The 16,110-nt window shown below is 57.4% G+C and overlaps 1 protein-coding gene across 2 annotated transcripts in view; it reads left to right on the forward strand.

Moving 5' to 3' along the window:
• COL5A1 (collagen type V alpha 1 chain) overlaps positions 1-16,110 on the forward strand; it is a 207,332-nt gene that overhangs the window by 110,438 nt on the left and 80,784 nt on the right. For both annotated transcript variants that reach the window (XM_030818145.1, XM_030818146.1), the window contains exons 12-21: positions 1,251-1,325; positions 1,499-1,591; positions 4,316-4,372; positions 5,549-5,602; positions 5,972-6,025; positions 8,411-8,464; positions 10,188-10,241; positions 12,463-12,516; positions 14,241-14,285; positions 15,950-16,003. In XM_030818145.1, the coding sequence (XP_030674005.1) occupies positions 1,251-1,325; positions 1,499-1,591; positions 4,316-4,372; positions 5,549-5,602; positions 5,972-6,025; positions 8,411-8,464; positions 10,188-10,241; positions 12,463-12,516; positions 14,241-14,285; positions 15,950-16,003 (594 nt within the window). The remainder of the gene's footprint in view (positions 1-1,250; positions 1,326-1,498; positions 1,592-4,315; positions 4,373-5,548; positions 5,603-5,971; positions 6,026-8,410; positions 8,465-10,187; positions 10,242-12,462; positions 12,517-14,240; positions 14,286-15,949; positions 16,004-16,110) is intronic.

The following is a 16,110-nucleotide window of genomic DNA, read 5'->3' on the forward strand; positions in this document are numbered from 1 at the left end:
GTGACGAACGTGTTAGTTAGTGTGTCCAGCATGTGCATCTCCATCTTTGCCTTTGCACTTACAGAACTTGAGCACTGGTTACATCCGGAGATGAAAAGGAACCTTTCGCTTTCACTCTATAAATCTGTACCTTAAGACATTTCACAAGAAATGGAGTTACTTCTGCAATAAAAAACAACCAGTGAAGAAAAGGCAGGCAAGTTTAGGTTCAGGCCCAGATGGCTCCACAGCCTTCTGGATAGTTCCAGAAGAACCACTCAGGTTCTTGGTGTTCCTGTCTGGGAATTGGGAATCCATCATGGGTTTCCTGGCAGGGAGCGTCTCGCTTGGGTGGTGCGAACACACATGCTCAGTGTAGCTGTTGCTGATTCGGAAGACTGGAGCCAGCACCCATCCGCTACACGGGAGTGTAGCTGGTGGAGCCTTTTCTCACTGGGGAGAGGGGGTTAAGCTCCCTCCTCTATGCAAGACAAGTCTCATCTACTTTAGGCCAGCTGGGAATCTGCTTGCTTTTGTGAAATAGCTTTGTGATCAAATATTATTTTGAAAATAAATCATCTTACTGGTTTTACGTGCATATAGTGGTCTGAAGCTGGCTGGAATTCGTTTAGAGAATCCAGTCCTAGGAAGGTCTGTGTGGCCAGGTTGGCTGGGCGTGAGGAGGGCACTGTGTCGTTTGCGTATAAATGGGTTCTTGAAGTTGCTGTGGCTGAGCGTGTGCTCTGCTCTGCTGCGTGTCTGTCCACGCAAGTGGCTGCTCCGTCCCGTCTTCCATCTGAGCAGGCACAGGCGGCTCGCTTGGAGCCCATTAAGGACGAGTGCCCACTGGGCACAGGAGGCGCCGTGCCTTCAGCCTGGAGTCCTTGTTTCCTGTTGGGTATGGAGACCTGGAAGGGGCGTTCCTGGAGCGACAGGAGCCTGACACTGCCTCCTCACCTTCGGGCTCCTTGTCTCTGCCTTGAGGCCCCAGAGGATGCCTGCTGGGTCTCTGGATTCCTCTACATCCACCTCAGACCTCCCTCCCTTCTTATCCCTCCCTCCAAAGCCTTTCTGATCCTCAGCCCACAGCCGTGCCCCTCCCTTCTCCGGGCTGGGGTTTCTGAAACATTCCTGCCACGGGGTCTCGCAGCTTCTGTGCGTGTCCAGTACGTTTCCCGGGTGGGCCGCTTCTCCGACGCCCTCATTCTCGCTGCAGCCCAGCCCTGGCCTGGTTGCACTCTGACTCGTCTCTCTCGGCCCCTTGTCTGCAGGGCCCCCCTGGACGCCCAGGCCTTCCTGGGGCCGATGGCCTGCCCGGTCCTCCAGGAACCATGCTCATGCTGCCCGTGAGTGCCCTCATCGGTGGGAGGTGGGGAGGCAGCTGGGGCAAGTGGGCTCCAAACCAGACCCTCTGAGGCTGCGCTGTCGCTGGAGAGGCCTGTGGGCCCCGTCTCAGTCTGCGGTCTTGCCTGGGCGCCACATCACTGCCCCCAGAGTGACCCTTGTCTTGCACTTGCAGTTCCGGTTTGGAGGTGGCGGCGATGCGGGCTCCAAAGGCCCCATGGTCTCAGCCCAGGAGTCCCAGGCACAAGCCATCCTTCAGCAGGCCAGGGTGAGTAGTGCTGGGTCCCGGGGGGCCTGAAGGGGACAGAGCCCAGCCCCGGGGGCCAACAGGAATGAGTGAGTCAGGCTCAGACCCCAACTTGGAGGAGAGCAGCTGTCTTGATCCCAGAAAGCCTGCTTGCCGGGGTCAGGAGCTGTGGGAGCGTCCAGTCCTCAGTGTCCAGTAGGGACCTGGAGAGCATGTCACTGTCCAGTAGGGCCCCGAGATCATGTCACTGTCCAGTAGGGCCCGAGATGATGTCACTGTCCAGTAGGACCCCGAGATCATGTCACTGTCCAGTAGGACCCCGAGATCATGTCACTGTCCAGTAGGCCCCGAGATCACTCAGTGTCCAGTAGACCCCGATCATGACACTGTCCAGTAGGACCCCGATTATGTCATTCCAGTAGGACCCGATCATGTGAGTGTCCAGTAGGACCCCGAGATCATGTCACTGTCCAGTAGGGACCCCGAGATCATATCAGTGTCCAGTAGGACCCCGAGATCATGTCAGTGTCCAGTAGGGACCCGAGATCATGTCACTGTCCAGTAGGACCCCGAGATCACGTCAGTGCCCAGTAGGACCCCGAGATCATGTCACTGTCCAGTAGGGCCCCGAGATCACGTCAGTGTCCAGTAGGGCCCCGAGATCATGTCACTATCCAGTAGGGACCCCGAGATCATGTCACTGTCCAGTAGGACCCCGAGATCATGTCACTGTCCAGTAGGACCCCGAGATGATGTCACTGTCCAGTAGGACCCCGAGATCATGTCACTATACAGTAGGACCCCGAGATCATGTCACTGTCCAGTAGGACCCTGAGATCATGTCACTGTCCAGTAGGGCCCCGAGATCACATCAGTGCCCAGTAGGGACCCGAGATCATGTGAGTGTCCAGTAGGACCCCGAGATGATGTCACTGTCCAGTAGGACCTCGAGATCATGTCACTGTCCAGTAGGACCCCGAGATCATGTCACTGTCCAGTAGGACCCCGAGATCATGTCACTATCCAGTAGGACCCCGAGATCATGTCACTGTCCAGTAGGACCCCGAGATCACGTCAGTGCCCAGCAGGGACCCGAGATCATGTGAGTGTCCAGTAGGACCCCGAGATGATGTCACTGTCCAGTAGGACCTCGAGATCATGTCACTGTCCAGTAGGACCCCGAGATCATGTCACTGTCCAGTAGGACCCCGAGATCATGTCACTATCCAGTAGGACCCCGAGATGATGTCACTGTCCAGTAGGACCCCGAGATCACGTCAGTGCCCAGCAGGGACCTGAGATCATGTGAGTGTCCAGTAGGACCCCGAGATGATGTCACTGTCCAGTAGGACCCCGAGATCATGTCACTGTCCAGTAGGACCCCGAGATCACGTCAGTGTCCAGTAGGACCCCGAGATCATGGGGACTGTTTGGGGAGTTTCTCAGCGGTTCTTCGTCCATGCTGAGGGTCCAGGTTCTAACTTTACAAGGAGCTTCTGGGCCCCTCCACCTCTGACCCAGTTGGCCCACCTTCCACCGTTTGTGACCTCTGCCTCTGTGCTAGGCCCTCTGCTGGGATCCAGAAGTGGAGCCGGAAACCCATGTGGCTCCTGGAAGGGGCTGCCTGGGCTGGAGCTGGGCTCCTCTGGGAGAGAGCCCTTGGGCCCCAGAGAGCCCCTCACTCTCAGCCTGGGGGGTCCTAAGGAGCAGGGTCCGCAGAGGAGCACTTGCCTCCCTACTGCTCATTAGCGGCCTGTGTTTTCTGTAGACTTGGCTCCGGATTGCTGATTGCCCACGATAGGTGTAAACACTGCCCCGTGGGGCAGGTGGGAGGGTGGGTAACCCTCCAGTGGAGCGCAAGAAAGCTGCTAAGTAATCCCTTGTTTGAGAAATATTTACGCAGCTCCCACGGCAGCCAGAGTAGATGTTAATGATCAGAGTGCTTAGGTAATTACAGGACAGTGTAAGCACGGAGTCGTTACTGTGGAGCAAATTGCCTGAATGATGGAAGGCGGTGTGCAGCAAACCCCGCTACCTGCCACTGCGTTTATGGGCTTGGGCCTGCCTGGCTGGCCTTTTATCCTGTGTATTTTAATTGAAGCCAAATGGGTGATAGGCTATAAGATTTTATAATGCAAAACAAAATCTTCTAAAATTCAGATGGCATCTGCCAGGGAAACAGAGTCACTTGGCAGCTGCAGAAGAGGCTCTGTGCAAAAGCGGTGGGACCTGCACTGGTGCAGGTGGGGGCCACATGCAGATGGGGCAGGTGGGTTCCTACCCTCCCAAAATACTTTGCCAGTGGCTGGGAGTGCTTCAAGCACCTCCCATGTGAGATAAAATACGTCATGGCTCAGCTTGAGCTCAGGTATAAAATGTACTCCGTATGCCCAGCCCAGAGTAAGAGGCTTATTTCAGACCTAGCCAAGGGTGATGGGCTGGGAGCAGGCCCTCTGCATGGGCTGGAGAGACAGGAAGGAGGGATGGGGCCTGTCCCCCAAGGGAGGAAGTGGGGGCCCACTGACTTGCACCTCTGCATGTCCCACGTCACTCCCGTGGATGCTGAGAGCCCCATCGAAGTCGGGGGGCCCTTGGGGAGTCATCAGACCTCCTCTTCCAGAGTCTTCTGTCCCTTCTCTGTCCAGTCTGCCCGTTCCCTCCTGCCACATCTCACGGCTCAGGCGCCAGCAAACCAGGGCACCGCTGCTGGGCCCTGTCTCAGCGTGTCTCACTTTTCCTTTGCAGTTGGCACTGAGGGGACCAGCCGGCCCGATGGGTCTCACAGGGAGGCCCGGCCCTGTGGTAAGTCATTGGCAAATCTGAGAGCCGGGCGTGGTGTAAGGATTGGCCCACTGCCTGTGTCCTTGGCGGACAGTGGCAGGTGGCCCTGGGGTCCTGTGGACACAGGGCGGCCTTCAGTCCAGTGCCTGTTCCCAGGAGGGTGGCCAGGGGGACCAGCGGCCTCTCTCGGTGCTGCTCCAGCCCCCTTGTTGTTTGGGGGTGGGGATGGGTGACTGTGCCTCGAAGTCACTTGAGGGAGTTGAGTTGGGTAGAGCTGACATCAGCGATCCTGGGAAACAGCCCCCAACTCCATGCTGAATGGAAAGGAGCTGGCAGGAATCAGAGGAGGAGGCCCTCCTCACCCCTGCATTGGAGCTCTAGGCTCCCCCTGCAGAGAACACGCTACGAGCTGTCACCAGGGGAGTGGCTCCGTGGAGGGATGGGGTCCTGCTGCAGCCAGGGGCCTGGGGAAGCCCCTCGCACAGGCTGTGACTTTGCGTTGTGGAGCAGGGGCCTCTGTTTGTACAGCCCTGTTCCAGAGTTGAAGATAACTAAGTGTGGGGCAGAGCACAGGATTTCCAGCCTCACCTGCCCCCGCCCTGTGGCCTCGACTGAGCTCTCATCTGGGGTCCTCGATGCATAAGAAACATACAGCGTGTGCCCAGGAACACGCAGGGGCTGGCAGTGTCAGGCACCGGGGCCTCCAGGGAGGAGTGTGGGTTTGCAAGCACACAGAGGAGTTCAACACCACAGGGGCCTTCCTGGCTCTGCCGCCTGCCGCTCGGTCCCCTCCACACAGGGCCTGACTCAGGGTTGGCCTCCCACATCTGGGGGATCTGGCCTTGAGGGGCCCATAGCAGGTGCACATGCTGCTCAAAGCTTTGGGCTCTAAGGGACCACGGTCAGGTTCACCGTGGGGAGAGAAACATCTCCAGGAGCTTTGTGGTGTTTGCAGGCCCCAACATCTAGAATTGTATTCCCGATTAGGAAGAGATCCAAACAACTGCATTTCCCCGCTCCTGGAAAGTCATCGTTCTTCCCCCTGGTGCTGTTCGAGGCAGGCAGGTCGCGCTGTGTGTGCTGAGCACCGTAGCCGAAGCCCTGTCCCCTCCCCCTGCCCCCCCACCACCCCCAGCCCTTCCTGTGTTCCCGAGTCCCCACCTTGAGCAGACATTAACCCACACCGTGTCTCCCTAGGGTCCCCCTGGGAGCGGAGGTTTGAAGGGCGAGCCGGGAGACGTGGGGCCTCAGGTATGTGGGATCCTTGCCTTCGCCGTCTGGCGGGTGCCTCCCGTTCTCTGGCGGCAGCGACGGCGAGCATGGAGGGACCCCAACTGCTGCATGTTTCCAAGGAAATTCGTGGGAATTGTCGTTGCTTTGCGCAGTGCTGAGGGTGGAGCACAGTGAACTGTGATGCCTGCGGCAGAAATGAGCTGGCTCTATGCTGTCTCTGGCCTTCACTCTGGGCAGTAGGGCCATGTCCCGTCCCTGAAGTGCCCGCGTGTTTGTGGCTTGGACAGCCAGGCATGGGCAGGGTCGATGAGCACAGGGACAAGGCTTTGCTCTTTCTCCTGAGAAAGGCGGACTCACCACTGACATTTCATCTCTTACCCCTGGCAGGGTCCTCGAGGTGTGCAAGGCCCACCTGGTCCGGCCGGGAAGCCCGGAAGACGGGTGAGTGGTGCGAGTGTGTGTGGCTCAAGGACAGCAGCTTGGGCGCTGGAGGAGCCCAAATCTGGGGTGCGGGCACCCCCAACAGCCAGCTGGGCCTCACGAAGCCAGGTGGCTCCCCTTCTTGTGATGGGTGCGTCCATCCCAAAGGCCACCTCTGAGCCAGCTGCCTGGGAGGGGCGCTCTGTGTCCTGGGCGCAGACACGGCAGACCAGGCCTCTTCCCTGGGCAAATTCGTTTAGTTTAATAAACATTTCTAATTCAAGAAACTTCCCAGGCCCTTTGGGAGCAAATGTTAAGAAGACAAAACTATCAGCGGGCCTTATCTATTTCCGGCAGGGTTGGGACTCCAGAAATGGCCTGATTCGGGGGCATGGGCGGGCCTTCCTGCACCTCACCTGCTGTCTTGGCTCCTGGAATTTTCTGTCTGGTGCATGGTTCTCCTGGATGGAACTGGTTTGTTTGCACATGACCCTGGCTCCTAAAAGAGGACACACGTTTCCCGAGTGCTGACCACCACCCAGACAGGCTGGGACAGGCCCCGGGAGCCCAGATCGTGCTCTTGAAAGTGGACCTTTTCAACCAGCGGACATTTCTGGTGAATGAGAGAAATAGTCGGTGCAGGGTTGGGTTTGTTTCAGTGTGGACCTCTTCCCAGTAAGCTACCCTTGACTGCTTTAGTCCGAGTCAACGAGGCAAAAATGCGTCCTTCCCTAGTGGTTCTGGATGCTCCCGACTTGGGGAGCAAGCTGTGGTTAGTGGGTAGAAATGACCCGATAAGCCGCAGTTTGGCAGGTCCGAGGGTCTATGCAGGGATCTGGGCATGAGACAGAGGGCTGGGCTGGATAATTCCAGGAGGATTAGCAGCTCTGGAATTGACTCTTGGTAGACAATTGGGCCATTTGTTTGGATCTGATTCTGAAAAATGTTTTATTTCCTTAAGGTCTTTTTGTGTGTCTCCGTAAATACTTCCCCCACCCAGTTTCACTAGAACTGGTTTCCTAGTCAGGGTGAGGTTAAAAACTGGAGCAAGAGGAGACGTGGGAAATGCTGCCTAACTTGGCCAGCTTCAGAGTGACATGGTGTCAGGGCCATGCATATGCGTGTGTTTTAAAGCATTAAGTATGCCCAGAAGATCCGCTGCAGAAGAAAAGATGGTGGCGAGAGAGGGGCCTGGAGCTGAGGGGTCGACTCCAAAGCGGTCTGAGCAGACTCTTCAATTCTTTGCTTGCATTTCCTGCAAGGAACGCTCACTTGTGGATTGTAGAAGCATCTGGGCGCTTTGCAGGGCTGTGTTGTGCTGTGAAATCCTGTGAAGTTTTCTGACAATTTTCCCTTGGTTTCTAAAAGTGTTTGGAAATTTCGAAGTGGCTCCCAGTGGGCCCCTCCGTTTGCCGGGCAGGGCGGTGCCTTTTTAGGGAGCAACGGGAGCACGGACTGTCTCCTTGGGGTCTGTTTGGATTTCTCTCTTCTTGCTTCTCTGCTGTTCTCTGGTGCCACCTTGTCTGTCTCCGGTGCTTTGAGACCCAAAGCTGCCACCCTCCAGATCTTCTCTCTGCTTGGTGGTGGGTTGGGGGTGAGGGCCTCATATGAGGAGGAGCCCCTGGAAAATGGAAGCGCAGGGTGGCAGGCCTCTGTATACTCGCTGGCCGGGGTGCCTGGTTGGCGTGGAGGTTTGGCTGAGTTTCATAGAGACCCTGTTCCCTTGCAGGGCTCTCCTGTGGTGAAGGTGGGGCCTGCACAGTGGGCCCCAGAAGGTCTAGGTCCCCTCTTCAGCCCCATGTCCAGTCAGGTGGGCACCATGTCCTCGACTGTGTCCGTAGCTGGCCGTCAGGAACGGGGCATCTGCTCACCGTGCAGATGCTGCCTCCCGTTGCTGTGTGGTCTGAGTGAGACTGGGCCTCACTTGGGGCCTGGGCCTCTTTCTTAGTCAAGTGGACAAACCAGATGTGTCCTTTCTCTCCTTCCTCTGGCCTCCAAATGGTGGAAAGGAGCTGTGCTGTGAGGTCAGTGGCCTGCACTCGCCTGAGTCCTAAATTCACGGTCCCCCAGACTGATGCAGCTCCTCCAGCCTGGTCTCCTCTGCCACATCGTGGCGTCTTCTCGAAGCCCAGGGGCAGTGGCGTGATCCCCCTTTGACAGTCTGGGATGACGTGGTCCAGAAAGACCAGCCCCGTGTGTTCCATCCATTGGTGTGAGGCTCAGAACAGCCCCCGCCCGGGCTCCTGGATCTGGGTCCTCGCAGCAGCCTGGCCACTCGGGCTGTGACCTTGGGGGTGGGCGCGGCTTCAGTGGAACACTCAACTTGGTTTAACGGAAAACCATGGCTCGGGGGTCTCAGTGAACCGGGGCTCTTTTGCATTGACAGTTTTGCCTCCTCTGTTCCAGGGTCGGGCTGGGAGTGACGGAGCCAGAGGAATGCCTGGACAAACTGGCCCCAAGGTAGGTCACCCACCACCCTCCTGGTGCCCTGGTGTCACCGTCATCCCTGGAGTCATGTTGATGATGTAACCAAAATGCTGGTTATGTGATGACTATGATTATGATGACAGGTGGCTCCGTCACTGGCATTTGACATGAAGATAGGGTTGGTGGGTGAATTTCACCAGCAAGCGTGACAGTTGCAGTTCATTTTCATAAGGGAGAGATTTGCTCCCTTCCAGCAGTGGCGAGCAGGGATGGGGGTGGGATCCTGACTATGAAAACCATCCGTGGCTGTGCAGGTGACGAGGCACATGTGGGGCAGAGGCGGGGCATATGGCAAGTGCAGGGGCCAGGGGGTCTTGTCCAGTCGGGTGTTGTGGAGGTGAATAGATGTTGCCCGTGGCTAAAGGCGGGGCTGTGTGTGTAGCATGAACGAGCCTGCACCAGGCATGCGTCGGCTGTTGCTGTCGCCACTCATGCCCGCCCACTGCTGCGCTCAGTGCATCCACCCCTCTGCCCCAGCACTGCTGTGAGCGTTGCCCCGGTCTTGGCTCACCCCTCCTCCTCACCTCTTGGAAGCATTTGTCCCAGGCCATGGGGGGCAGGGGAGATACTGACCTTCTGTGAAGAGTGCATCCGGGGACAGCAGCTGTGATTTGGAGATTGGAGACCGGTCACCAAAAAAATGCCAGGGCTCAACTACACCTGTTCCCTCTTTTTTTTTTTTTTTTTTTTTGAGACGGAGTCTCGCTCTGTCGCCCAGGCTGGAGTGCAGTGGCGCGATCTCGGCTCACTGCAAGCTCCGCCTCCCGGGTTCACGCCGTTCTCCTGCCTCAGCCTCTCCAAGTAGCTGGGACTACAGGCGCCCGCCACCACGCCCGGCTAATTTTTTGTATTTTTAGTAGAGACAGGGTTTCACCGTGGTCTCGATCTCCTGACCTCGTGATCCGCCCGCCTCGGCCTCCCAAAGTGCTGGGATTACAAGCGTGAGCCACCGCGCCCGGCCCACCTGTTCCCTCTTAACGGGCGTGGATGAGCTCTGAAGTGCATCCCATCAGTCCCGAGCTAGTGAGGTGGCCTGGGGTGACAGGAGGAAGCGCAGTCTTGTTGACTCTGTCTCAGCAGACCACGGTCTTCTTTCAACAACATGGCTGGAAGCCTAAACTGTCCCATCACTGACATCACCCCACATGGTGTGCACACCCATAGACAGGGCCCTGTTCCCAGGCTCCAGGGCATGCAGAAGAGGGGTCGGCCAGAGAGCCAGGATGCCTGAGGGTAGCCAGTGCTGGCCCGTCCACCCATGGGTAGGCGTACCTCCTGAGCACGGGCAGCCCCTTGGCACTGTGGATGCAGCTGCGAGCGGACACACCGGGACCCTGCTCTCCCGGAGCCTCCATGGGGTGGGGGAGATCAGCAACAGACACACACACACGGGGCACTGCAGCGGTCGCTGAAATACTGCATGACTAAGGACCTGTCGGGGCCTGCGGCCTGCGACTTGCAGACGAAAGCCGTCTCCCCCTTTGCAGCCCATGTTCGTGTTTGCGGGGAAAGAGGCTGAGATTGTAGATGCAAAGCAGGGGCCTATGGGGAGAGGGCTGGCCAGTGGGGTTCAGGGTGCATAGATGCTATATGAAACATGGTCCAAGGCGGGGCAGCCATCACTTGGTGGACACCAAGGCGGGGTGTCCGCGTGTGCAGGGTGGCATCTGAGGCAGCCTTTCTGTCCTTTTTGCAGGGTGACCGGGGTTTCGACGGCCTGGCTGGGTTGCCGGGCGAGAAGGGCCACAGGGTGAGTATTTCCTCTGTAAGAGACGGGCATGACGATGGGCAGCAGAAGTGTCTCTCGGGAGGCCCTTCTCCTTCCAGGCAGCCTCAGATTTCCTATGGGGTCAGGTCTCCGCCATTCCAACAGTCACTATACAAACCTCACGGGAGTCAGCAACGGCAGTGAGCCCCAAGATGATGTCTTTGTTGATGGGTGGCCAGCCCAAAGGAATTGGAGGTCTTGTCTGCAGTTTGTGACACGTGAGCCAGACGGGCCTACCCACCTGAGGCGCATGAAGGGGGCAGGGAAGGAGCCTTTCCTTTTAGAGATCACTTTCTCTTTAATGGAGTCTTTTAACATTTCAGGGAATCCAAGCAGCTGCCATTTCAGGGGCGGCCAAGGACACTTTGCAGTATTAAAGTGGTGGTCCCGGGGGGGCAGGGACAATCTCTACTGGCCACGTGGAGACCAGGTCACCAAAAAATGCCAGGTGTCCACCTGTTCCCTGTTAATGGGCGTGGATGAACTTGGAAGTGTGTCCCATGAGTCCCAAGCTAGTGCAGTGACCTGGGGGTCTTCCTGGCTGTGCCGTTTCCATGTGGTTGTTGGAGAACACAGATGCGGCAGCTTTGGATAAACGGCAACAGCCAAGCCCCTTGAATCTTCTTGAATCTGTCTCAATAGACTGTGGTCTTCTTTCAATAACAACGTGATGGAAAGCCTACAGTCTCCCGCCCTGTTGAGGAGGCGTGGTGGGGAAGGCCTGTCCTGGCCGCCCGCCCTGCTTTCTCAGCCCATCTAGGGGCCTGACATGAGGGCTCTTCACAGCTTGTCGGATGTTCCTTCTCTGACCTGCTTTCTTTGAAGTAGATTTCTTTGATGGCTCCTTTATATTTTAGCACATTAAGGACATACAGGCACAGGAGTATGTGAGTGCACGCCCCCCCACGCACACACATGCATACACACCCCCACACCCCCCACACTCATACACATATGCACACAATCCCACACATGCACACACACACATACACACCCCCCATGCACACACATACACCCCACATGCACACATACACACCCACACACACCCCGACATGCAGACACACATGCACACCACCCACACACACACACATACCCACACACCCCCACACACATACACACATGCACACCACCCACACACACACACACATACCCCCACACACATACACATGCACACACCCCCACACGCATACACACCCCACACACATACATGCATACCACCCCCATACACACATACACATGTGCACACCACCCACACACGCATACACACGTGCATAGGCTCCACACATACCCACACTCACACCCACATGTACACATGCACACGTGCACACACCCCACTCATGCACACACACCCACACATGCACACTCATACTCCCACATGCATACACGCTACATATGCATACACACCCACACACATGCACACACACATGCACCCACATGTACATGCATACACACCTATACACACACATATGCACCCCCATCCTCCCACATGCACACAGCACACATGCACACACCCCACATACCCCCACACATTCCACCCACACACATGCAGTCACATAGACACATGCACGCTCACACACAGGTGCACCCACACATCCACCCACACCCCACCGCTCTGTCGATTGTGCCCGTAAGCATGCCCTGTGGCCCTCCATGATGCCTTGAGAAGGGGCTTGGCTGTTGCCATTTAGCCAAAGCTGCCACATCTATGTTCTCCAACAACCACACGGAAACGGCACAGCCACGAAGGCCGTCCCTGACTCAGCTCCAGCCCTTTTGCATGACTGATGAGCACATATTGAGCACCCACCGCGTGCGAGCTCTGAGGCTACAGGCAGGCGGCGCTCCCTGAGGGTGTGAGCGTGAGGCTGCTTCACCTGGAGCACTTGGGCTGGGGATAGCTCAGACCTCCGCTCTGTGACCTGAGGCTGCCCACGTGTGTGGCCCTGCCTTGCCCCGCTGGGTGCTCAGTCCCACACCCTCCTACCTCCAGGCCATCGTGGTGAGACTCAGGTGAGAGTCTGCAGCCTGCATTAGCCCGACTGAGGCACACGTGATCTCCTAAGGAAAATTCCCCCATTCTAGAAGGGTCTTTCGAGAGCTTGGGAATCTTACTGTCAGAATTAGAGAAAAACAAAGTGCGACCTTGGACAAGCCCTGCATCACCTGCTCAGGAGAGGCTGATGTTGACCCTTTCACTTCCTAGGGTGACCCCGGTCCTTCCGGCCCACCAGGACCTCCAGGAGACGACGGAGAAAGGGTAGGTATTCTGCCATCCCTCCAACTGCTCCTTCCTGCCCTGCTCCTCAGTGATTTGGGCAGGAAAACCACAGAAGAGAGGCCCATGGTGTGGGATTGGCCTGCCGCATGTGGAGGGCCAGCTGGGAGAAGGCAGAGGGGGATTCCGGTGGGCAAAGCGATTGGTCAGATGCCAAGAGGCTGCAGGGCATTGGAGAGACCCTGACTGCAATGTTTAGTTACTCCATCGGTCCTGCTGATGGACAGAGCTCGGGGCCAGCTCTCAGCTCTCACTGCAAGAGACAGGTGCCCCGAACCCCACTGGGAGGAAAGGTGGCCAAAGAGTTTACTGAGCTCGGCGTCTCTGCTTATCTCATCCAGATGAGGAATTAGCTGGAGGCTTGCGGGTGGCAGAAAGCTGAGATTTGGGGGAGCAGAAGAGGGTGGGGGGATTGGAAATGACCCTCTGTGGGCCTGGAGGTAGGGGAGTGAGTGGCTGTGGCCGTGGGGCCAGAGCGCGGAGGGAGCTGTTCTCCAGCACGGACGCGCAGGCCGGGGCCTGGTATCTGCCACACCACCTTCACGTGTGGATGCAAAGTGGGATCTCTGGGCCACAGCACAGTGGGACTGGAGCATGGGAGGCACGAGGCTGTGGGTTTCCAGGCTCCTCCCTGCAGGCACCACAGTCACTCAGATGCCTTCTTTGTGTGTAAGGGGGGTTTAGGGGAAAAGCTTTAAGGAGCCCTGGAGGGTGAGAAAGAGGAGCAGCTCCAGGGGCGTTTCTGTCTCACCAGCTTTCAGGCTGACATGGTCGGGGCACCTGCTCCCGTCTGGGCCTCAGCACAGTCTGCTGTAAGATGAGGAAGGAGAGAGGGACCCTTCTAGATGTCAGTGCTTCTTGATTGAGAGGACGTGTGTGTGTGTGTGTGTGTGCACGCGTGTGCATGCATATGTGCGGCTGTGTGCATGTGTATGTGCAGGGAGTGCATGGACCTGTGTGCATACATGCAGGCATAGCTGTGTGTGTATGTGTGTGTATGTGGACAAGCGTGTGTGTATGGCTGTGTATGCATGTGCATGCATAGGGTGTGTGTGTGTGCACAAGCATGTGACCATTGCTGTGTATGCACGTGCACACACAGTCTATGTGTCCATGTGTGTGTAGGCATGTGCAGGCAGGCTGTGTGTGAGCGTACATGCTTGCATGCATGAGGCGGGCGGGAAGGTGCAGTGGTGCTTTGGCGAGGGGCAGCGTTTGCAAGCAGCCTGTGGGTGTGAAGTGGTGAGCCAGGGAGGCACTCCCTTCTGCAGCCAGGAGGAAGCCTCTTGCTTTACTTTCCAGGCTGTTTAGGACCCCGGCGGGGATACCTGGTTCCCCAGAGGGTGACCCAGGGAATCTTGTGACTCTCCCCTGATGCCCTGCCCTGCCCCAGAGGGGCTCATGAAGATCACCAAATCCTTTCAATTAGATGATCTTTCTGCCCCGCCTTTCCCTCTGGAGAGCTGTGGCATGTGAGCTCCTGAGCCGGCATCTCAGAGCCTTCAGGCTTCACCTGCAGTGTCTGCACACCTAGCAGCTCGCTGGGAGCGAGGACATTCCAGGCCTTTCCGGCTGGTACCAGGGCTGGTAAACCTGGCATATGTGAAGCAGCCCCAAGCCAGAGAACCCTTGTGCACCACTGAGGGGAAGCTGGTGTCCAGGCTAACAGCACGTTTCTCTAACCTTGCCTTTTTTCTCCTCTGCAGGGTGATGACGGAGAAGTCGGGCCCAGGGGGCTGCCTGGGGAGCCCGTAAGTCTGTGAGCTGAGGGGGACGGTGGGGGCTCAGTGTGGAGAAAGGCTTTGTCCAAGGCTCCTGCTGGAGCAGGATCTGGGATCAGCCAGGAGCTTAGATGAGAGAGAGCTCGACCTGAGAACAGACGGACCTGGGCATTTCCCAGGGAAACCAAAGAGAGGAGGCACAGGCGAGGCTGGCTGGCAACTCCAGGGGGAATTCTGAGCCTGCCTACAGGAGCAAGCATGGCCCTCAAGGGTGGTTGTGGGGGTCCAGGGGCAGCGTGGTGGGGTCTGGGGGCATTGTGGGGAGTCAGGGGGCAGTATGTGAGATCCATGGGCATTGTGGGGGATCTGAGTGCATTGTGAGGGGTTCCAGGGCAGCACGGTGGTGTCCAGGGGCATCGTGGGGAGTCACACACCTGAATCAGCCCGAGTTTGGGCCCATTTCAATGGCCACCCTTCCAGAGGCAGATTCCTCCAGCAGACCCAGCAGACTGCCCCAGCCCTGGGCATGGGAAAGCTCTTCCCTAAGCAGATATATATTTAGGCCCAGAGCAAATTTCCTGACTGATAGGACATTAATTACTATTCATTGACTGTTGCTTTAAAGCATCTCTTTTCTCGTAGCCAAGTCAGCCCGGCTGCGTGCATCGGGTGGTGCTAATTGATGAGAAATATAGCAGGCACCGCGTAGAGGAGGCAGGGGTCGGCGCCTGCAGAATCATTTGGGACTAAATTATACCCCAGATGTCTGATTAGCCTCTAAGGAGAATTCATCAACTCCACTCTCTCCTTAACACACGTCCAAGTAATACCTTCTGGGCTGTTAGCTTCCAAGAAACGTTGCTATAACTAGGTATTAAAATAACGAAGGAAACATTTAAAAGGCAGTGAGCGGGGGAAGGATTTCTCTTCTACAGAATCTGAAAAGGTTCTGTCAAAATTCAGGGCACTTGAAGTCCACGCACCTGGCGTGAAGGCTCTGTAATTCCCCGTGGGTGGGGGGTGTGAGTGCCCTGTGGCAGGCAGTCCTCCCAGAATCTCACTCCACCTGTGGTGAGGGGCGACTGTTCTGCACGAGCCTCGCCGACCGGGGAGGGCGTGCCAGCTCTTGGCCAGAGTAGCGTCCTGGAGAAGATCTGCACCCCACGCCTCCTTCCGCACATTCAGTTGTGGAGTTCCCGCCAGGGACTAGTTTCACCTGACGCTCTCCTGCCCGCACCCTCTGACCCTGTGATATCGTAAAAACAGTCATATGTCGCTGCGGAGGGGAATTCAAGAGCGAGCTGGTAATGAGGATGGGGCTCAAGGGCTCCGTGTGGTGGAATGTAATTGCGTGGTGATTCTCTGGGGGAGCGTCTGTGCTCACCTGCCCCAGCAAGTGTCAGAGGAGCCGGTCAGCTTGAAAGCCCCCCTGCCCCTGAGGGTGCCCCGTGGTGTCCTCTCTGAGTTCTCACCAATTCCAGACACCTGCCCCTGGTTCCCAACACCAGGGTGGGGTGGAGGGAGGCGGCGCAGCAGGCTGGGAGGGAGTCTGGGCCTCGCTCCTGGGAGGCCAGGAGGCCTGAGTCACCAGCTGGGGTTCTGGGTGGAGTCAGGGCCAAGCAGGCACAGGGGACAGAGAGGAGGGATGGGATTTCTGCCCGAGTTTAAATCCTATTTTCTCTTTCCTCTTACAGGGGCCACGTGGTCTGCTCGGGCCGAAGGGGCCCCCAGGTCCTCCCGGACCTCCCGTAAGTCCCATCACCGCCCTGCTTGTCTGCCCCCATCTCGGCCTTTGAGACCCCGCCTCCCAGAGCCGGTGGCCACTTGGGCACAGGGGCAGCAAGTCTGTGCTGGC

This window comes from Nomascus leucogenys, chromosome 8 (genome assembly GCF_006542625.1).
Source record: "Nomascus leucogenys isolate Asia chromosome 8, Asia_NLE_v1, whole genome shotgun sequence".
In the NCBI taxonomy this organism is placed as follows: domain Eukaryota; kingdom Metazoa; phylum Chordata; class Mammalia; order Primates; family Hylobatidae; genus Nomascus; species Nomascus leucogenys.